Source organism: Leopardus geoffroyi, chromosome B4, assembly GCF_018350155.1.
Source record: "Leopardus geoffroyi isolate Oge1 chromosome B4, O.geoffroyi_Oge1_pat1.0, whole genome shotgun sequence".
NCBI lineage: Eukaryota > Metazoa > Chordata > Mammalia > Carnivora > Felidae > Leopardus > Leopardus geoffroyi.
The window spans coordinates 83,660,572-83,683,176 of NC_059341.1; the positions used below are offsets into that span (position 1 = coordinate 83,660,572).

Below are 22,605 nucleotides of genomic sequence, written 5' to 3' on the forward strand. Positions count from 1 at the left end.
ATTTTGTTGTTTGTGCTCTTGTCTAGCCTGTGACTCCCTGAGCACAGCAAGTACCTGAAGGATTGTCTTTGTATCCCCAGCACTTAAAACTGCCTGTAACACAGGTCCTTAATGTAAGACATAAAGTACTGATATAGGAAGCATTTCTATGCTATGACAAATACACAGAAGTTAGAGGGAATAAAAACTGCCAAATGCAGAAGCTCAAAGATTTACAGGAGGACAACACATTTAGTTTTATTTCAATCAAATCACAACACTTTCTTTTCCAACTGCTGCAAAGTGCATCTACAATTTGCTATTACAGATCCACTTTTAAAAGGTTTCCTGCGACATTACAGCAAGCCTCTTTTTTTCCAAACAGAGGAATATTCCCAATTCTTCCTCAAATAAAAATAAAAACTCCATTCCAGTAAATGGTAATACATGAAATTACAGTAAACCAGACACTTAAAAGGACAGCCAAAAAGTCTTCCAACAGTTTATTAGAAAGAATGTAGGTAGACATTAAAAAAAAAATCCCCACTGTCATGAACATAAATTGAGGTTTTCAGCCTGGGACAAGCTGAATCAAAAAAAGAAATAAAAAATCCAATAGTGTATTAACATTTTTTTCACTCATTTGCCATACTGACAGTGCAAATACAATTTGGTCTAAATGTACAGACTCTCAAGCAACAATGTACAGCCTTTCTTCGTCCTCCATGCTAAGAGATGTAAAAGTTTAAGGGTCAAACAATACCAAATGTACAGGCTTCAAAACCATCTAAGTTAGGGCATTCACTAGTTTTAGCTAAGATACATCTGGAACACTGACAAGTGATCACTTACAATAATGTGAAGTAAATTTTTTGAAAAATAAAACTTTAGTGGAATAATCCTGGAGGATATACCAGAAGAACAACAAGTTACCAGTTTAAGGTATCAACCAATTTGTTTCATCAGCCACTTTTGAGTCCATGTTCTAAAATCTAAAATTTAGTTCTTTCTTCTAAGCCAAGAGTTTCCTATCATGTCAGTATCTATGTTATGAAGTAAAGGAGACTGAGGTGAAATGTTTTTATTTATCACAACTGCTGTATCAATTGTCTAGGACCTCAACAGCATCATGGAAGTCTGGGAAAAGTTCATGCATAAGGTTATTGCCTTAGCTGACTTAAAACTGCCCCATACAATGGTACATATCAACCCTTAGTGAAGCCTTAAAAAAACAAACAGGTTGAAAAATGGGTTAAAGGAGGCAAATACAGCATCTGCCTTTAGAGCTATCAACTCAGGAATTCTCTCAATTATGAAATCTTGCAGAGAAGTTATTTTTCTTTCTCAAAATCCGGTGATGACAACATTCCTTACTCCAGATCTGGCATTTCTGAAAGATTTTAAAAAGATTAGTATGAAGTACAAGGGAACAATCAACTTCAAAGTCTTATTTAAAAAAAAAAAAAAAAAAAGCAGTCAACAGAGTTAATACTTTCCTAGGGAATTGTCTTTTTATTATTTTTTGCCTTTTCTAAATGTAAATCTCAAAGCATTCAAATTTCTGCTTTGGCTATTACAGGCCATGAAAAAATAATTTTTCTCTCAAGAATTATAAAGAAGTTAATGTCTCTATTTTCAGAGTTTTGTCTTTGATGTGAAATATCACTGTAAAACATACTTTTTACAAAGATACTTACTTTCATCATCACTGTCTTGTGAATCCTGCAGAAGAAGAATTTTGAAAGTTACCAAGTTGATCAAACATTCCTCTGCTAACTGAACAGTTTGCCTTAAAAAGCTGAAGCACTGTACTTTTACTAAAGTAGCAAAGATATGTGGTTATATCAAGCTTATGAATTTAATCACTGGACTTAAGAATAGGTTCACTGAAGATGAACAGATGTACAGCTGAGGATCTATCTTCCTGTAAGATGTGTGCCTTTTGGTGGGAATTGGTGCTCACCCTTTAAATCCCTTCCTGTCGGGTAGACTGAATTTTAGTATAAAATGGATTTCACTTCTCTCTTGGCATTCAGTGTAACAAGGAAATAGCTCACTGCGAAGACCACTGGACTGATAGAAGACAAAGAACTCCAAACCTAGCTGCTAAATTGTCTAAACATTTTTCAAACTATACTCAACAACTTTCTTGAAGATGTTAGCAGGATGCCAGAGCGGAATGTTGAGAAGAGTGATCCAGTTTATCCTTCTTATAGATTCACAATGTCCATCTATTTACTCTAGTTTCTGACCAATTCTGCTGCAAAACCTGTTTAACTCTGTCAAAATAATCCCTAAATTAATTATTAATTGAATAAGGTATACGATGCAATGATTCTCTTGAAATCTGGTCCCTTAAGAATGGCCCATGGGACACCAGTTTCCTGGTAGGTACCTATCCTTCAAAAATTAGCACATTTTAAAATCTGCTTTTCCCTGTATTTCTGAGAGAGGGGGGGAAAAAAAAACCAACCCAACAAGAAGTGGCAAAAAAAGCAATCCTAAATCTATATAAAACAACCTATAAATACATTGTTTCTTACTATTTAAGTAAACAGAGAAAAGAATTTATAGACTTACATCATCTGCTCCATCTACTTCTGGTAAATCTACATCCTCATCACCACCCATGTTGTTCATCATCTATTTGAAGTGTAAAAATTAGTTTTAAAAATAATGTTAAATTAAGCCCTAATTATTAGGTTGCAAGCTCCAGAATAAACCTTAAGTCTGTCATAGATTTCCACCAATAAAAAAAGCAAAACAAATGTTAAGTACCTTCCTTTCCGGAAAAAGTAAATTATAAAATCCTGACAACTTGTAGGGAAGTTAAGACTAAGTTCTCACTGAAGAAAAGTGAAATTATTAAAACTTATCCAGCAAGTTATTTATGTATGATATAGAAATTAAACACCAAAATCCTAAATAGTGCTTACCTCTGGTGCCTAAGGAAAAGAATGGGATTCATTTGTAGTTCTAAAGCTTTGTATCTTAAGCTAAGTGGCATGTGTATTATGGTATTCTCACTACAGTTTTAAATATTGTGAAGAACCAATAAATGACTTAAAATAAAGTCCTTCAGGATGATTAGGTTGTATAAAAGACCTGAACACTGAACCAAAGACTAAACAGCAATAAAAGTTAAAAACAGAAAAGAAACATGATTCTTGAAACAAAAGATACATACTATGGAGAAAATACACTTGCATATGTAAGTACTCTTGTAGACATACAAAACATTGGGACTAATAACAACATACTTACATGAAGTACTAATTTCCTATTTAGTTGTTTCTGATCATAAAGTAAGCAGTGTATTATTTAAAAAAGTACATATAACCCAAAACTAAACTATTAACAGATGGGGAGGGACTTATCTTCCCAAGCTACAACTTTTCTATAAATCTCCTAAAATTAAAAAATTCAATAACCATATACAACTTTATACACAAAATTTAAAACTTCTAAAATCTACGCTTACCTGCACTTTACAGTTAAAAGGTGCCTTTAAAAGATCCCTAATCACCAAATTGCTCAGTGTAAAAGTTCTGGGCAATCTAGTCTTTTAATTTTTTTTTTTTTTTTTTTTCAACGTTTATTTATTTTGGGGACAGAGAGAGACAGAGCATGAACGGGGGAGGGGCAGAGAGAGAGGGAGACACAGAATCGGAAACAGGCTCCAGGCTCTGAGCCATCAGCCCAGAGCCCGACGCGGGGCTCGAACTCACGGACCGCGAGATCGTGACCTGGCTGAAGTCGGACGCTTAACCGACTGCGCCACCCAGGCGCCCCTAGGGAGACTCTTTAATAGTTACTCGTATTATTTAAGACTAGATTGCCCTGGGGCGCCTGGGTGGCGCAGTCGGTTAAGCGTCCGACTTCAGCCAGGTCACGATCTCGCGGTCCGTGAGTTCGAGCCCCGCGTCGGGCTCTGGGCTGATGGCTCAGAGCCTGGAGCCTGTTTCCGATTCTGTGTCTCCCTCTCTCTCTGCCCCTCCCCCGTTCATGCTCTGTCTCTCTCTGTCCCCAAAATAAATAAACGTTGAAAAAAAAAAAAAAAAATTAAAAAAAAAAAAAAAAAAAGAGTCTCCCTACGTCTGATAGCACTGTTGAACACTTTGGTTAAGTTTCTTTGAGCAAGAAAAATGCTCAAAATGTGCCAAATACAATATTAGGTGTTGAAGATACAATGGCAATAGAAATAGGATGAACTAAATACATTCAAGAGCTATTCAGGAGGTTAAAAAAAAAAAAAAAAAGATGGCCGCTAATGTTATACTGGATACAGGCAGTAAAAGAATAGTGTTAAGCTGTGACATGCACAGCTGGGCGAAATGGCGGCACCAATTACTACAGGTAAGAAATGGGAATAGCACAGCTGAAAAGAATTGCCCCATCTTCTTTTCCTCTTTAATTTGAAATCAAGATGCCAGAACCATGTAAAATGTTAAGTAGTTGCAAACATGACACTAGATATTTACTCCTATTTTAGCTCTTAGTTTTCAAAGAAACATAACAAAATCTAGTCAATTAAAACCTGACTTCACAAGGTTTATTCTATCCAAAGGGAAATCAATGATTTTGCCCCTTTAACCTTTGGCAATATGTATTTAAATTCTTTCCTTGATTTTGCTAACTAAAACATCTTTACACACCACTTATCATGCACATCTCACTACCATTTTTGTGTTTAAAGGTTTATATTCATATTACATGGCTCCAAAATGCAAACCAATCCACGCTCCTAAAAATCAGTTTAGAATAGAAACTAGCTATATTGCATGGATTGTATAGTTTATTTTTTGTCTTTATACATCAACTTTAGAACTTACCACTAATTTTTAAAAAAATTATACGATGTTAAACTTCAGGATTAAATGACCATTTTTAAGATCTTACTTGGTTTTGCTGCAGAATGACCTTGAAAGTAAAATAATGCAGGTCTTAAAATACCACTAGGTGCTTTAAAACCAAATTAAATTCACACAGAAATGTACAGAGAGGGAGGTGGAAAATGCCATTTACAAGAACTTACCTCAGAGAAACGATCAAAATTAGACATGTCTTCATCTGAATCATCCTCCCAGTCTTTCCAATTATTGAAGTCCACACTAAGCCAGTTAAGCTACAGATCAATACAAACATCACCCTATGATTAGCTTAACTTACACTTATTGGTATGTACCTTAAGACTTCATTGCTTGAACTGTGGGTTCGTATTAGTGAGGCATGGAATTAACACACACACAAAAAAGAACAGACTAGCAAAATCAAAAGTCAAATGCAGTACTAGCAAAGATAGTTTCACGAAGCTTCTTTCACAATTGTTAAACAATCCTAACCGTTAGAAACAAAAACAAAACTCATTGGTAGGAACTATTCTCAGGCACAATGGACTTTTTTTTGTAGTACCAAGTATGATCCTCTGTGATATGTAACTTTTAGATTCTAGGCAAAATCTGCCTCTTGAATTCAGCAAAAGTTCTGCATCTACGGACTGACCTTCTTCTGACCATACTTGGTTTTAAGTTAAAACTAAAAAACACCAAGGAAAAAAAACCTGTAAGAACACAAGACTTTAATAACACTTAACTATGAAATAAAAACATAATATTCCTCATGGAAAACAAATGTGTCTTTTATTACTTAAAAATGTTAAACTCCCCCAAGAAAAGAAACATACCTTTGCCCTTTCTTTTGTTAACCTTGGCCATGACTGGCCAGATTCGCCTTTTCGTAAACAACATAAAATTGATCTGTCCGTTCTTTTATGCTTGGAATCCTAAAAACAAAAACAAAAGCACTATCACACCACTTATCTCTCCAGTATCACTACAGAATAGAAAAGTAGCTTGTCATTCCTCAACTCTAATTTTTTTCTCTACATTTTCTCTAAAGGCAAAGAAGCATCCCCTAGCTTACTAAACATTTCATTAGCTATCCAAATTGCAAAAAAATTTTCCCTCCCTGCACACGGTGAATAAAATAAAGCCTTAAAAAAAATCAAGTAAAAAAATTTTTTTGACTAAATATGGTACATTCACAGAATAGTTTAAAAATTCTAAAAGGCTAGACTAAGACAAGCCTAAAGAACAGTGACAGCAAGAACAAAAGGGGGCTGCAGAAAAGTAGTTCAAAGGGGAAATATTGCAAAAATATAAATCTCTAGATAGCCTCTGAACTGTTAAGAAAAACAATTACTGGTTACTGCTAAAAAGAGTACTTGATGTATGTCCATTTCTTCATGATTTAAACTGGAATTAAAGCCTTAAGACTACTTACATTTGGATCAATACAGTGAAAAAGATCAATTTCATTTAAATGTTTAAAATTATCGCTTCCTCCAAGACAACTGTGTAAAAAAAAAGAAAAAAAAAATGAACCTCTCCAAAGAGATAAAGATTAGTAATAACTTCAGTGAAAACAAAACAAGCAAGCCAAAGTTACTTGGTTGTCTGAAATAAGCTTCTTACCCAATGATGTAAAATGGTAATTTACCTGAATGTAAGTTTGGATTTTTCAAAATTTACATTAACATCTTTACTGTCTTCAACACAAAATTCAATGAAGACGTAGTCCCTTCGATCGTACCATTTTGCAGAAGCAGGCTGCCTACAAAGAGATAAAATTAGACAAAGTTAAGCTGGAATTCATTAACTGAGTATTTACATAACCTCCAAAATTTTGGTATATAAGTAACATTTCTCTTTCCCATTAGAAGACGGATTATTTGGAAACAGCTTATTATAATTTCAAACAGAAACTACATCCTTAGGGGCAAGTGAGTGGCTCAGTAGGTTAAACATCTGACTTCAGTTCAGGTCATGATCTCACGGTACCTAAGTTGGAGTCCCACATCAGGCTCTGCACTGACAGTGTGGAGCTGCCTGGGGATTCTTTCTCCCTCTCTGCCCCTCTCCCACTTTCACAGGGGATCATGCTCTTTCTCAAAATAAATTAATAAACTAAAAAACACCTACATCTTTACTCTTAACAACTGCATTCCAAGTTAAAACACAACTATAATTGATTTCACAATATGAAGGAATTAAAAAATGAATCAATGCTCAATAGGGCTAACCATTAGGTAGCCCTGTCAAAATTTATGTGCTACCCCTTTAGAGCCTGGCTACTAAATGTCAATGTCACAGAATTAAAAAATCAGAACTGATCCACCTTCAATTGAAATATTGAAATACATATTCAACATTTTTACTTACAATGTTACAATGCCAGCAACTTGCATGGCAGTGGCTGGGTGGGTAAAACTGATAGTGTTTGTCTCCAGAAAGTTTTCATCTGTAGCTTATTTCTGACTATACCAAACAACCATTTTTTTGAGGAACAAATTTTCTTAACCAACTTTTATGATTCTAAATAATGATACTTAAGAATTAAGCTTCTTTACAGCCTCATCTTCTAATCTACAAATGTATTGGATATATACTATAAGAAGCCTGGAGTATTTGCTTCCTCATAATTCTTGGGCTGTCTCCTGCAATGTACCTGTCCTCTTCATGGTGTCAGCTGCTTAGAACTCTATCCATCCATTAAAATTATGTTTTAGAATAGGCTTAAAAAACTGCTAGAAGCAAATGCAGTCAAATATAGTTGATTAATAGGAGATAAAGACTGTATATGGTAAATACTTTTCTTTCAAATTGTTCTTTGTATGGGGCACTTGGGTGGCTCAGTCGGTTAGGCGTCCCAACTCTTAGTTTTGGTTCAGGTCATGATCTCACAGTTCATAAATTTCAGCCCCATGTCAGCATACTGCGCTGACAGTACGGAGCCCACTTGGAATTCTCTCTCTTTCTCCCCCTGCCCCCCCCCTTCCCCACTCGTGTTCGCTGTCTCAAAATAAATAAAACTTAAAAAAAAAAAATAAAGTTGTTCTTTGTAATCTTTAGACAAATACCTTTATATGTGTAAAAATTCCTAGAATTCACACACAGACCCCAACTACATTTGCCTCTACAGAATGAACCAGAAAGACAATGAGGGCAAGGAAGCAGAACCACATAATTCTCAATGGTTTCACTTATTTTTTTAAAGCAAGCATGTTCTGCTTTGATAATCTAAAAACTGAAGTATTTGGCTATACCAGAATTCTTTGTATTTTTTTGAACTGTTCTATAAACCTAAGATACAAGTTAAAAACTATTAATCATCGTTATGTTCAGACACTACTCATAAATCAACTCAAATGAAAGGAACTGTTTTGTTTCCAAATACTGAAATTCCCAACCCTAAGGAGTAGCAGTTTAAAGTCCCTCCAATAAATAAAAAGTTGCAACCAACTGCTCATCAACATTTTTACACAACTGTTAAATCTGACTAGTCACATTCCACTTTGGGATATTGAGATCAGATCTGAAGTAGGTTATAGTCATTATGGATGGAAGTTTTCAAAGTCCAAAAATACCAGCAAATCAGCAAGAGTAAAGCTATTTCTTTAGGCATCTATCAACAGATTAAAAACAAAAACCAGATTTTTACATACCTTAGAAGAAAAGTCTAAACCAAACTTCTGTTGGACTAAGGAATCACAACTTCTAGTATTATGTTAATATGGCTAACAAATTGAGAGTTTTATGAATAGGTGACAATAGACCACACATTATTATTAGCTCATTTTCTTTCCAAAACAGTGTTCTGTGATTAACATTTAAAAAAAATATGTATTTGAGTGTGAGCAGGAGAGGGGCAGAGAGAGAGAGGGACAGAGTTCTGAAACAGGCTCTGCAAGGACAGCAGAGAGCCCGATGTGGGGCTCGAACTCATGAACCATGAGATCATGACATGAGCTGAAGTCAGACACTCAACCAACTGAGCCACCCAGGCGCCCCAACATGCTGGCTTTAACTGAAAATATTTGCTAACTTAATAGATAAAATTTTAAATGACTAGGTTCACAGATTTTATTAAATAATCTCTACATCCAACATGGGACTCAAACTTACAACCCGAGATCAAGAGTTGCATGCACACTCTACCAACTGAGCCAGCCAAGCATCCCTAAGTTCAGATTTTCAAACTGAAGTGACCATACAGTATGTTTAAAAAGCGCTAATGAAAATCATCCAGAGCAATGAACACCACAGTGCCAAAATACTATTTCCAACTAAAGGAAACAGATTTCCTATACAAAAATGACTGACCTCAGGCATAAGATGGGATGAGGTTGGGACATCTTGAGCAAACGAAGCTATTAAAAACTATGAGGTCAGTTATGGGGCACCTGGGTGGTTCAGTTAGCGGAGCATCCAACTCTTGGTTTTGGCTCAGGTCATGACCTCATAGTTCATGGGATTGAGCCCTGAATTGGTCTCCACGCTGACAGCACGGAGCGTGTTTAGGTTTCTCTCTCTGCCCCTCCCCAACTCGCTTGCGGGCTCTTGGGGGGTGGGGGAGAGCAAAACAAAACTATGAGGTCAGAACCAGAGGCAATAATAAGGGTCTCCCTGCATTGGCCAATGAGAATTCTAGGTTACCAGAAGATGCTACAGATCCAACTCTCTACAAATTGGCTGTTAACAGAAAAAGAATTAGGCATTTTTCCTTCTTTCTCTTTATGAAACTTTATTCATGGTAACTGGATAGATAGATCTGTTCATACAAGTAAACGTCTTTATAAAATTTCAGCTTTGGAATGGAATACAATTGCGGGGGGGGGGGGGGGGGCGTGTGTCACCATTTGCAACCTTTAAACTGATTTGGCAATGATCAACGGATGAAACCATTAAAATGATTAGATTAGGGGCACTTGGGTGGCTCAGATGGTTGAGCGTCTGACTTCAGTTCAGGTCATGATCTCACGTTGAGTTCAAGCCCCACGTCAGGCTCTGTGCTGATAGCTCAGAGCCTGGAGCCTGCTTTAGATTCTGTGTCTCCCTCTCTCTGCCCCTCCCCCACACATGCTCTGTCTCAAAAAATAAAAACATTAAAAAATTTTTTTAAAGATTAGATTAATAGTTAATAAAGAATTTACAATTAATAGTTAATAAAGAATTCAGCATCACTGAAAGTGGGACAACCAGACCTACAACCTCCTAATCTGATGCAACATGATATACTCCATAGAAAACTTAATTCCAGTCTATAAGAACAGAAAAAAAAATTTGTTTTTAATGATACAATGAGGAAGGGAGAAATCCAGAATACTATTAAATCAATGCTATAAAGAAGAGAAGGGGCTGCTCTAGATTAAAAGAAACCGAAGAGTTATCAAACACGTAGAGGGACACCTGAGTAGTTGTTCAGTCAGTTAAGCGTGACTCTTGATTTCAGCTCAGGTCATGCATGATCTCACAGTTCATGAGATGGAGCCCCAAATTGGGCTCTGCGCTGACAGCGAGGGGCTTACTTGGGATTCTCTCTCTGCCCCTCCCCAAGCTGCACTCACTCTCTCAAAAATAAACAAACATTAAACAAAACATATCCAATTTATGCACCTGGTCTGCAACCCCCCCCCCCCCCCGGCCCGACCTAAACATAAAAAGAGATTACTGAAACTGTGACCACCTAAATACAGACAGGGTATTAGATATTAGAGAATATGAAAATCATTGTTAGTTTTTTTAGGCATGAAAGGCATTGTTTTTACGGGGGGGTGGGGGGGAGAGTCCATTCAAGATGAAAATTTAAGTATATGAGGTTTGCTTTAAAAGACTTCAGGAGGGACGTCTGCATGGCTCAGTCGATTAAGTGTCATGATCTCAGGTAATGATCTCACGCTGTCATGGGATCCGTGTCTGGCTCCATACTGGCAGTGTGGAGGCTGCTTGGGATTCTCAGTCTCCTCCTCTTTTTGCCCCTCCCCTGCTCACACTGTCTCTCGTGCTGTCTCAAAAATAAACTTGAAAAGAAGAAAAAAAAAAGACTCCAGGAAAAGGAAAAGAGGATAAATAAAGCAATGTGGCAAAGGCCTACTAAGCACTTAATCTGGATGACAGGTAGATGGGGATTATATTCATTATGCTTTTTTTTTTTTTTAAAGGTTTATTCATTTTTTGAGACAGAGAGACAAAACATGATTGGGGGAGAGGCCCACAGAAGGAGACACAGAATGTGAAGCAGGCTCCAGGCTATGAGCTGTCAGCACAGAGTCCAATGTGGGGCTCAAACTCACAAAACATGAGATCATGACCTGAGCCAAAGTCAGACACTTAACCAACTGAGCCACCCAGGCACACCTCTTCATTATACTTAAAAAAAAAAAAAAAAAAAAAAAGTTAGACCTTCCCTATGACCCAGCAGTAGCACTGCTAGGAATTTACCCAAGGGATACAGGAGTACTGATGCATACGGGCACTTGTACCCCAATGTTTATAGCAGCACTCTCAACAATAGCCAAATTATGGAAAGAGCCTAAATGTCCATCAACTGATGAATGGATAAAGAAATCGTGGTTTACATACACAATGGAATACTATGTGGCAATGAGAAAGAATGAAATATGGCCTTTTGTAGCAACATGGATGGAACTGGAAGTGAAATAAGTCATACAGAGAAAGACAGATACCGTATGTTTTCACTCATATGTGGATCCTGAGAAACTTAACAGAAGTCCATGGGGGAGTGGAAGAAAAAAAAAAAAAAAGAGGTTAGAGAGGGAGAGAGCCAAAGCCTAAGAGACTCTTAAAAAACTGAGAACTGGGGGCGCCTGGGTGGCGCAGTCGGTTAAGCGTCCGACTTCAGCCAGGTCACGATCTCGCGGTCCGTGAGTTCGAGCCCCGCGTTGGGCTGTGGGCTGATGGCTCGGAGCCTGGAGCCTGTTTCTGATTCTGTGTCTCCCTCTCTCTCTGCACCTCCCCCATTCATGCTCTGTCTCTCTCTGTCCCAAAAATAAATAAACGTTGAAAAAAAAATTAAAAAAAAAAAAAACAAAAAACTGAGAACTGGGGGCGCCTGGGTGGCGCAGTCGGTTAAACGTCCGACTTCAGCCAGGTCACGATCTCACGGTCCGTGAGTTCGAGCCCCGCGTCGGGCTCTGGGCTGATGGCTCAGAGCCTGGAGCCGGTTTCCGATTCTGTGTCTCCCTCTCTCTCTGCCCCTCCCCCGTTCATGCTCTGTCTCTCTCTGTCCCAAAAATAAAATAAACGTTGAAAAAAAAAAAACAAAAAACTGAGAACTGAGGGTTGATGGAGGGTGGGAGGGAAGGGAGGGTGGGTGATGGGTTTTGAGGAGGGCACCTTCTGGGATGATCACTGGGTGTTGTATGGAAACCAATGACAATAAATTTCATAGAAAAAAAAGTTATTAAATGATTCTAGCAGGGACTAGTTTCTTTTTAAATGTAACCCAGTCTAACTTTGAAATTGTGTTATACTTAGTTAATGGGAGGATTCTTTTCCCAAAACATTTTACAAATAGTATTTCAATAAACTCTAGACAAGCACACTAATGGTGACATGGTTATTACAATGGCTGTATAAAAAACCAAGTAGTACACTACTCTTTAATTTGTTCATACTGAGGACACTGGAACCAGAGATCTTTTTCTTTTCCTCAAATTCACATTAAGAATTCAGAATGTGAGTAATATGTTTGGAAAAAGAATCTTTAAAATGAAATCTTAAGGTGGGCCATAAATTTAACATGACTGGTGTCCTTACAAAAGATTAGGACAGGGGCGCCTGGGTGGCGCAGTCGGTTAAGCGTCCGACTTCAGCCAGGTCACGATCTCGCGGTCCGTGGGTTCGAGCCCCGCGTCAGGCTCTGGGCTGATGGCTCAGAGCCTGGAGCCTGCTTCCGATTCTGTGTCTCCCTCTCTCTCTGCCCCTCCCCCGTTCATGCTCTGTCTCTCTCTGTCCCAAAAATAAATAAACGTTGGAAAAAAAAAAAAAAAAAGATACATTTAAAAAAAAAAAAAAAAAAAAAAGATTAGGACACAGAAGAAAGAGCTTGTGAAGACACAGGAGAAGAGGCCCAGTCATCCCATTTCTGGTACTTTGTTATGGCAGCTCTAGCAAGCTAATACAATCATTTTCCAAATAACAAAATTAAATGATCATTTAAACCAGGGGTTGGCACAGAAGCCAAAAATGGTTTTTATATTTTGAAAGAGTTATAAAAACAAGCATGTAGGACAGAGATATTTGTGGTCTGCAAAGCTTAGCATTTACTAGGTAATCCTGATTTCAACTATCAAAAATACAAGAGGGGACCCTACACGTAACCTAAAACCAGTAAAAAACACATATATTCACTCAACTGGAAGAGAGCTTGATTTTGAAATCCTGCTTGTCTTCTGTGAAACTCACATTCCTTTTTTTCTAGTAACCAAAAGAGGAGCAGGTTTAGCTTGAACACTAGCTCATAAACTAATTATATTGGATTTATCTCTAGCCTTATACTAACATTGACAAAACTTGTAACCACTGTCCAAGTCTGTCAGTTCACCTTAATAGTAAATACCTATGGATGTAAAAACTTTTTTCACTTCTGCATATGCTATGTAAATAATCCCCTACTTAAAACAAAACAAAACCAACCCCCTCCCCAACATATGGGACATTCCTCAAGGTTCCAGTTTCAGCCCCACATCTGGCTCTCTGCTGTCAGTGCGGAATCCTCTTCCTCTCTCTGCCCCTACCCCACTTGCACTCTCTCAAAAATAAACATTAAAAAAAAAATTGGTGGGGCGCCTGGGTGGCTCAGTCGGTTGAGCGTCCAACTTCGGCTCAGGTCATGATCTCACTTCCTGAGTTCGAGCCCCGCGTCGGGCTCTAGTGCTGACAGCTCAGAGCCTGAAGCCTGCTTCACATTCTGTGTCTCCCTCTCTCTCTGCTCCTTCCCTGCTCATGCTGTGTATCTGTCTCAAAAATAAATAAACATTAAAAAAAAAATTGGTTAAAACATACAGACAAATGTACTGGAGAAAATAGCAATAACGACATTTTTTAAAAAAAGTTCTACTTCTGTAAAAGTATTTAAGGAACTGAAAAATGTGATACAAAGATGCTAATTAACAATAACCTTCATGATAAAACAGGCAAATATATATTATTTTTTGGGAGAAAACGCGCACGGGCGTGTGCACAGGGGAGAGACACAAAGAGAAGGGGACAGAGGATCTGAAGTTGGCTCTGTGCTAAAAGCAGAGAGTCCAATGTGGGGCTCAAACTTATGAACTATGAGATCATGACTGGAGCCAAAGTTGTACCCTTTAACCAACTGAGCCACCCAGGAGCCCCAATAGGCAAAAATATTTTTAATCTGTTTTATCTTTAATTAATGGTCTCATTAAGAAATCAATCAAACAGTGGGTGCCTGTCAGCCCAGAGCCTGCTTCGGATTCTCTCCCTGCCTCTCAGAGAGGCAGGGAGTTTTTAAAACTTATTTTAAAAAACTGTTGGGGAGGAGGTAGGACAGAATCAGTTAAAGGGGAACCTAATGGCAATTACCCACAATTAAGAAAGATAGTGTATCCAAAACACAACCAATAAACGATTCCCAAAATAAAGGACTCACAAGTCAAATGTACTTGGAGAATATATACTGATTTAGTAGTACTTCTTTTCCAGGTTTCCCAAAATACAGCAAAGCCTCAATTAACAGAATATAAAATCAGATAGTTGATTTATAAGTAGCTCTCATCAGCTTTATCTTTCAACTACTGACCACTGATCTACTTTCTAATCTATAGCAGATACAGTTGAATTTGGTTCAAATGTGACAGAGCAGAATACAGGACTGTTAGTAAAAGACCCCTTTGAGGGGCGCCTGGGTGGCGCAGTCGGTTAAGCGTCCGACTTCAGCCAGGTCACGATCTCGCGGTCCGTGAGTTCGAGCCCCGCGTCGGGCTCTGGGCTGATGGCCCAGAGCCTGGAGCCTGCTTCTGATTCTGTGTCTCCCTCTCTCTCTGACCCTCCCCCGTTCATGCTCTGTCTCTCTCTGTCTCAAAAATAAATAAAAACGTTAAAAAAAATTAAAAAAAAAAAAAAACTGGAAAAAAAAAAAAAAAAAGACCCCTTTGATGCTCAACTCTCACCATCAAGCACCTCATGTAGGGGTGCTACATGAAGAGTTTGATGGTGAAGGCTGGGTCTGAGAGAAAGAGGCTGCCTGGGATTCTCTCTCCTCTGCCCCTCCTCCACTTGTGCAGGAGATGAGCTGCTTCCTTGAAACTTAAAAAAAATGGCCTCATGTAGACAAGTCTAATAGATAAAATACATTTAGAGTTTGAATGTTATTCAATAAATAAATATGTATTAAGCATGGGGCTAGGAATTGTTCTGGAGACAGAGCAATGAACAAAATAGACAAAGCTTACATTCGAGTTAGATGAAATTTAGTCCAAAAATCTCCTAAGAAATATGGGGGTAAAGGGATCGGATCCGTTACTAGTGGCCTTTATTAATGTGTAAACAGGCAATATATCATAAGACAAGGTTCTCAAAAACAAGCAAACAAACAAAAAAAGATAACATTTTCTGGTTATCAGCACAGCTGAGCTTTATCAACGTTTATTTTTTTTGGGACAGAGAGAGAGCATGAACGGCGGGGGGGGGGGGGGGGGGGGGGCGGGGGGGGGACAGAGAGAGAGGGAGACACAGAATCGGAAACAGGCTCCAGGCTCTGAGCCATCAGCCCAGAGCCCGACGCGGGGCTCGAACTCACGGACCGCGAGATCGTGACCTGGCTGAAGTCGGACGCTTAACCGACTGCGCCACCCAGGCGCCCCAGGATTCACTCATTTTTTTAATACATCTCTAAGTATCTTTAAATATCAAGAAAGATTACAGATGAAAACATTAAAATCAAGAAAAAAAGTCAGCAATAAAAAGATGTTATAAAATTCAGAATTACTGATTTTCTAAAACTAAGTTTTAAACTTAGCTTAAACTAGTCTATCATTTGCAAAAGGGAATCAAGACAGTGGTAAATCTTTTTCACTTTGTAGTAAGTGAGGAATGATATGGAAACATGAAATTCTGTTATACAAAGGGAAAAAAGTAGTTCCAGGTTCATAGACTGAGCAGTTTTTCCTCCCTCAAAAGCCCTGTCTACAAATGTCTAAAACCAGTCTCTTACAAACATATTCTTTCCTCAAAGAAACCCCAAGATCTGCTTCTCATACTTTCAGATCATCTGTACATCAGTTGTACCACCACGTAAAACTTTCTGGAAAGGTGATCTGAATACACATGCTACTCCTGTGGCTTCCAAATTATGTGCCAAGGTGCATCAGGGCACCATGAGAAACTTAAGAGGGCTGCTGAAAGATATTTTAAGTTTGAGAAAAATTTAGTGATACTCAATCTCATTCAAGACACCAAGTGGTTCAGTTTCAAGGTAGACTGCACTACATCCCTCTCCATTAACCTTCATCTTTGCACAGTTGTATTTCTGGTGGTTGCTATAATTTAATAAAGGGGGGGGGGCTACAAAAAAAAAAGCAGTGGGAAACAGAAATTGAAATTGAAATAGAAGTATCCAATCTGACTTCAAGGTATAAGTTATGCAGTGCCGGGGCACGTGAGTGGCTCAATCAGTTGAGCATCTGACTTCAGCTCAAGGCATAATCTCAAGGTCTGGAAGTTCGAGCCCCACATCAGGCTCGCTGCTGTCAATGCATGAAGCCTGCTTTGAATCCTCTGTCCCTCTCTCCTTCTGCCCCTGCCCCGCTCGCTCATGCTCTGTCTCAAAAATAGACATTGGGGGGGGGAAAGGTACACATGCCCAAAACACATACATATTCCATTACTAAATGGTGATTATAAAAGAAGCTACTTATTTCAACTTTCGTGGATTAGTTTTTGAAAGACTACTAACTAGCCTGTTAGGCAAATTATTTAAGTTGTTTGGACCTAGCTACCTAATAAACAGAACTGTTATTCCTTTTGGCCAGCAACACCATAAACACACACACACCCTACTAAGACAAAAAAGGGGCAAACCAAGAACACTTGTGAAACCTCTATACTAGTTCCTTTATTTGGTAATTCCTACTCTAAAACAAAAAAGTGAGGGGTGGCTCAGTGGGTTCAGTCCAACTATTGACATTGGCTCAGGTCATGATGTCACAGTTCTTGAGTCTGAACCCCATGTTGTGCTCTGTGCTAACAGTGTGGAGCCCGCTGGGCATTCTCTCTCTCAAAGTAAAAAATAAACTTGGGGTACCTGGGTGGCTCAGTCAGTTAAGTGACTTCAGCTCAGATCATGATCTCATGGTTGAGTTCGAGCCCCACGTGGGCTCTGTGCTGACAGCTCAGAGCCTGGAGCCTGCTTCAGATTCATATTCTCTCTTTCTCTATCTCTCTCTCTGGAGCCTGCATCAGATTCTGTGTCTCCCTCCCTCCCTCTCTCTCTCTCTGCCCCTCCCAGGCTCATGCTCTGTCTCCCTCTCTCAAAAAATGAACATTAAAAAAAAATTTTTTTAATAAAAATAAATATATAACTTAAAAAATTTAAAACAAAAAAATGAAAGAAAGCTGTTCTTAAAAACAGGATTTCCCCTGATAAACTTAGTGCCTTTCTTCCATCCAACTCCAACCTTCGTACATTCCTACTTCTGTGCACACATCACTTTAAACATCCTCAAAGCAAACACAACAATTTTTCTTCATACAAATAAAATTCAAACAAGGTCAATGTCTCACTGCCTCCGTCACAAATTTCAGAGCCTTGGGGCTCCACAACCATATGTCAAGAAGTGACACAGGTTTAACAAACAATTTAGACAATATTAACAAAACTACAGAGATATAGTTATTTCTTTGGAAATTAAAAGTTTCACCTGGAAAATTATTCTCCCTTTTTGTAAAGTGGAAAAGATAAGGCTTCTGTCAGAAATCCTGAGTTCCAATCCTATTTGGGACAGTTCCTCATACTAATTAGCACTGTGTGAATTAGTATTTGAAAAACTAGATCCTGGAACTTAATACATATTAAAAATTTTAAGAACACCTGTCTGTGACTTAGATCCTTTCAGTACACAAAGACAATTAAAATGCTGAGTTAGAAAGGGCCCAAAGAAAACACTTTATAGCAATAAAGTATGACAACATGTGAAGATTAACTACTGCACAGAAAATCCCTAATAGCACATTTTGGTAATTGGCGGGGCGCCTGGGTGGCTCAGTTGGTTAAGCGTCCGACTTGGGCTCAGGTCATGATCTCGCGGTCCATGAGTTCGATCCCTGCATCGGGCTCTGTGCTGACCACTCAGAGCCTGGAGCCTGTTTCAGATTCTGTGTCTCCCTCTCTCTCTGACCCTCCCCCGTTCATGCTCTGTCTCAAAAATAAATAAACGTTAAAAAAAAAATTAAAGTAATTGGCATTTTCCTGAAAAACCAGAAGTGCAAAGGTGTCCTGGTGAAGCAGAGAAGTCACCTCAATTTAAAATCTATCAGTGTTGGGGCGCCTGGGTGGCGCAGTCGGTTAAGCGTCCGACTTCAGCCAGGTCACGATCTCGCGGTTCGTGAGTTCGAGCCCCGCGTCAGGCTCTGGGCTGGTGGCTCAGAGCCTGGAGCCTGTTTCCAATTCTCTGTCTCCCTCTCTCTCTGCCCCTCCCCCATTCATGCTCTGTCTCTCTCTGTCCCAATAATAAATAAACGTTGAAAAAAAAATTTTTTTTAAATCTATCAGTGCCAATCTACAGAGTAAATAATACAAAGTTTACTACAACACACATTGCATTTCTGTAATAAAATACACCAGGTGCAACAATCTTCAATTTAAGAACTCTGATAAAGTATTGTAAAAATTTAAGGGCTAGAGACTAATTCTGAATAGTTCATATCACAAAAGTATTTTTTCCTGAAAAGTGACAATCACTACCACCTAAGACCTCAAAATGATAATAGCTTCAAGATTTTAAAACAGAAAATACAATTAAACATGGGAATCTTAATTAACAGTACATACTGGTCTGCACTGATTTATCCCTTCCAGTTTCTACTGCTTTCTAGTTAAAGTCTAACTAAGCACAGAAAAAAAAAAAAAGAAAAAGAAAATCCAGTTGCTAGGTTACAGTGGTTAAGAAATCAACACTGAACAAAGCCATCATCAGTTACTCTTCCTTAACTACAGAAATTAACCATAAAGCATATGCTCACTATTACCATTTATGTTGGAGGCTAAAGACTAATGATTTTGTTTTTAGGATTCAATTCTATAAAGTTGAATGATGGCAAAGTATTCAAGATTTCAACCAATGTTAGAGACAGTCACAATATGTTTCTGGACAATTTATTAATTCAAGTATAAGACCACTGAAAGAACGACTTCAAATAGCTCAAAACTGAATAAAACAGGGACTCCTGGCTGGCTCTGTTGGAGGAGCATGGGACTTTTTGATATCTGAGTCCTGAGTTCGAGCCCCACGTTGGGTGTTAGAGATTACTAAAAAAGAAGAACAAAAAACTTAAATAAAAACAAAAACTTTTCCTTTAAAAAGCATTTTACTTTCTATGGTTACTGAGTTCAAATTAGAATTAGAACTACAATAGCTTTAAAAAAAAAAAAAAAAGCAGTAACAATTAACTAGTACACCTCCCTTCTCCCCCACCCTAGTTTGAAGGAGAGAGGTCTTAAAATCTCAGCCTTCTCGAAAATCAGGTTGAGTTTTTATGTAAACTATTAGACTAAACCTTAAAAACCTGATCGAAAAAAATGTACCTAGACAATCACTACTAAAGAGTATTCAAATGAGAAAAAAAAAAAAAAAAAACAAAAAAAACCAGACCTTAAAACTCTTAAAATATCCAGACATAAAAGTCTCTCTCCACATCTAAAATAATGTTTATATCATGTTCAGAACATGCGAATGAATGACTCTTGATCTCAGGGTGTTGAGTTCTGGCCCCAAACTGGGGGGTAGAAATTACTTCAACAAATACATAAACTTAAAAAAAAATTTTTTAAATGTTTATATCAAACATCAACAAATGGATCCTTATCAATAAGCCAGGTTCTTCCCAGGACTGGAAGACCCATTGAAGGGTTTTTCTAACTCAAATAACAGATTCATAATACTCCTCTTGAAAACAGTAAGTTTGTTGAATACAATTAGTTCAACAAGATCTCCTAAATTTGCAAGATGGCATTTATTTTAAAAAGGAGATTTGTGTGGTCTCTTCAAAATACTCAGGTTGAAAGCATTCTTGTAACTTAGACTGCTTTTTGGAATACTGACTGTTACACTTTCCATCTGAGGTTTCAATTTATTTACTTAACGTCTCTATTTAACTATTTCATGTGACCTCCCAAAAGTATATTTCAAATAATTTTAAACATATTGCTTAGTGAAAAGGTATTTTGTTTGGCTACATTAGTCTATTAACAGTTGGCAGCTTACCTAATCATTTATTTCCTCAGTGAGTTTCAAAATATAAAAGGCACCTTAAGACTAACAATCCTGCTACATTTTTTGGAATAAAGCCTTTCCAGAGAAAAGTGAAAGCTACTTTACATAGATTAAGATATATTGAATACCAATGGGGAGGGGCAACCCTTCCAAAATTCTAGATGTCCCCTTTACACAGTAATACTGTGTTCCAGGGGCTTGCTCTCCATCATTAACCAACAGCAGTGTATCCTTTAACCCAATAGAATCATCATCAGTATCATGAAGTAACCCTTTGTAAGTGCGTTACTTTTCACAGGAATTAAACTTGTTACCTTTCAATCACTCTCTGTACGTATCTTTCAGGGAGCAGTTAGTACCAAAATAAATAAATAAATAAATAAATAAAATAAAATCCTAGAAAACCGATAGTTCTCACATCTGGAGAGACAGAGTTTTTCCTGAAAAGAATGTAAGCCCTGAAAACGGGAGTGCCAAAAATTTTATTAGGTTTAAAAAAAAAAAAATCACTAAGGTTTTTCTTTACCATCATCAAACTAAAATTCTTAAAAAAAAAAAAAAATCCTTGTCACCTCAACGTAAATAAATGTAAGCTCTTAAAGGCAACAAAAAGGCAACTACATACCTATTTCAACCTTAATTAAAATAGGATAATGCAACCTCGCCTCAAGTTTAGTGTAGAACACTGAAAACGTCCACAAGTATCTTTCCACTCGACACGTGCGGAACGACCTGCTCAATGCTAACTCCTCGCGCCATGGACAAGGGTGAGTTTTGGCAAGCTTCCCCCCTTTCAAGGGATTGGGAGTTAGGAGGCCTGGAAACGTCCATACCCAAGAAATCACGACCCCGGAAAGGAAAATAAGTTGTGGGGACGATGTGACCTCCCCGCAGTTGCCTAGCAGTACTGTCGCTCACGGCGGAAGGCCGCGTGGTGCTCTGCGGGGAGCACCGCCAGCCTTCTGGTAGCACCCACCACAGGTGCACTTGGCCCAGGGCCTGGTCCCAACATCACCGAGGGGCAGAACCAGACTGCCCCAAAAGCGAAGTGGCTATCCAAGAGGCCCCGCGCCTTCAGAAAGCCCGCACGGCAGAAAACTCACAGAAGAGTAAGGCCTAAGGCTAAGTTACGGAGTTAGAGTAACCGGGACTGGCAAAGGAGGAAAAGTGGGATTTCCGGCGCGGGGAAGGCGAGGAACCGTTCCGAGGTGGGGAAAGCGGACATCTGGAGGAAAAATGTCCTCCACTCGCTAACGGTAACCGGAACAAGGATACTGGACCTCCCACCACAAGAAAGAACGACTGCCGCCACAGAAGGGAGAAAGCCGAGGGGGTCGAAAGCGGGGGGCTGGGGGGGGGGGGGGGGCTTCCCGGCAGCCCCCTGCGCGGCCTCGGCCTCCCTCCGGGGCGACCTTCCTTCGGCGGGGTGTCGCACTCACATCGTGAACGGGGCAGGGGGGACGGGCGAACGGGTGGGCGGGCCTCTCCGGCGGCAGCTGCTGGGCAATCGACTCTACTCCGGTGGCGACTCCGGCGTTTTCTTCCCGGTCGCGGCCTCTTCTCGCTTCCCTCAGGCGACGGTGGCGGCGGGCTCGACCTGGGTCCCCAGAATGCACCGCGCGGAGAGAGCGGCTCCTCCGATCGGGGAGAAGAGGAAAGTGTAGGAAAAGGGGCGCGAGGACGGAAAATGAACGTGCGTGCGTGCGAGCGAGGGGTGGTGAGGCCGGGCGGCGGCTGGTGACGCAGCAAAATGCCCGGGCCCTGCCGCCGCGCGTGCGCACTCTTTGTTTTCGGGCTCCTGCGCGGTTTTCTAGAGATATCTACGGAAAGGGCGGGGCCTCCCAGCTCCTTCGCGATCCTTCCTAGCTCTGGCCCCGCCCTGCGTCTGCTCCCTTCGGTCCGGCGGGTTCCCGCCTCTCCTCCCGCGCTCCCCCCTCGCGTTAGAAAACCGTTGGCCGCCCTAACCGCCTGGCCACGCGCGTTGGGCGATCTCCGGGAGAAACGGCTGTGTTGACAGCAGGAGGAAGGCCGAAGCGGAGGGAGGCCAAGTCGGGAGACTTGAAAAGTAAAACAGATTGGTTACTCTTGAGGGAGTAAGCCAGTCCACTGAGGAAACATTCTCTCGCAAAAAAGATATGAAAAGCCTGTGCTCGTGATATTTGCGGGAAAAGGCTAACTTCAGAATCGAGAGCTGGGTGCCCCTGGCCATTTTTCTCTGCTTCCCCAGGGGTTGGAGACTCTTATTCAGGGGCAGCGGAAATCTGAGGTCTTGGTTGAGGAGAAACGTTTGTCGTTTGGGGAGGGCATTTGCC

General features: G+C 39.6%; 1 protein-coding gene across 2 annotated transcripts; it reads right to left on the minus strand.

Moving 5' to 3' along the window:
* Nucleotides 1-211: 211 nt before the first annotated feature.
* On the minus strand, nt 212-22,132 carry PTGES3 (prostaglandin E synthase 3). Of its 2 annotated transcripts, XM_045462715.1 has the most exons (8): nt 21,733-22,132; nt 6,478-6,591; nt 6,262-6,331; nt 5,663-5,761; nt 5,015-5,104; nt 2,560-2,622; nt 1,677-1,701; nt 212-1,369 (listed from the first exon to the last, which is right to left on the minus strand). In XM_045462715.1, coding segments are annotated over exons 1-8 (483 nt in total). In that variant the 5' UTR covers nt 21,735-22,132; the 3' UTR covers nt 212-1,349. The 2 variants fall into 2 exon arrangements, with proteins under 2 accessions (XP_045318671.1, XP_045318672.1); XM_045462716.1 differs by lacking the exon at nt 2,560-2,622 and having other exon boundaries at nt 21,733-22,074.
* Nucleotides 22,133-22,605: the final 473 nt, after the last annotated feature.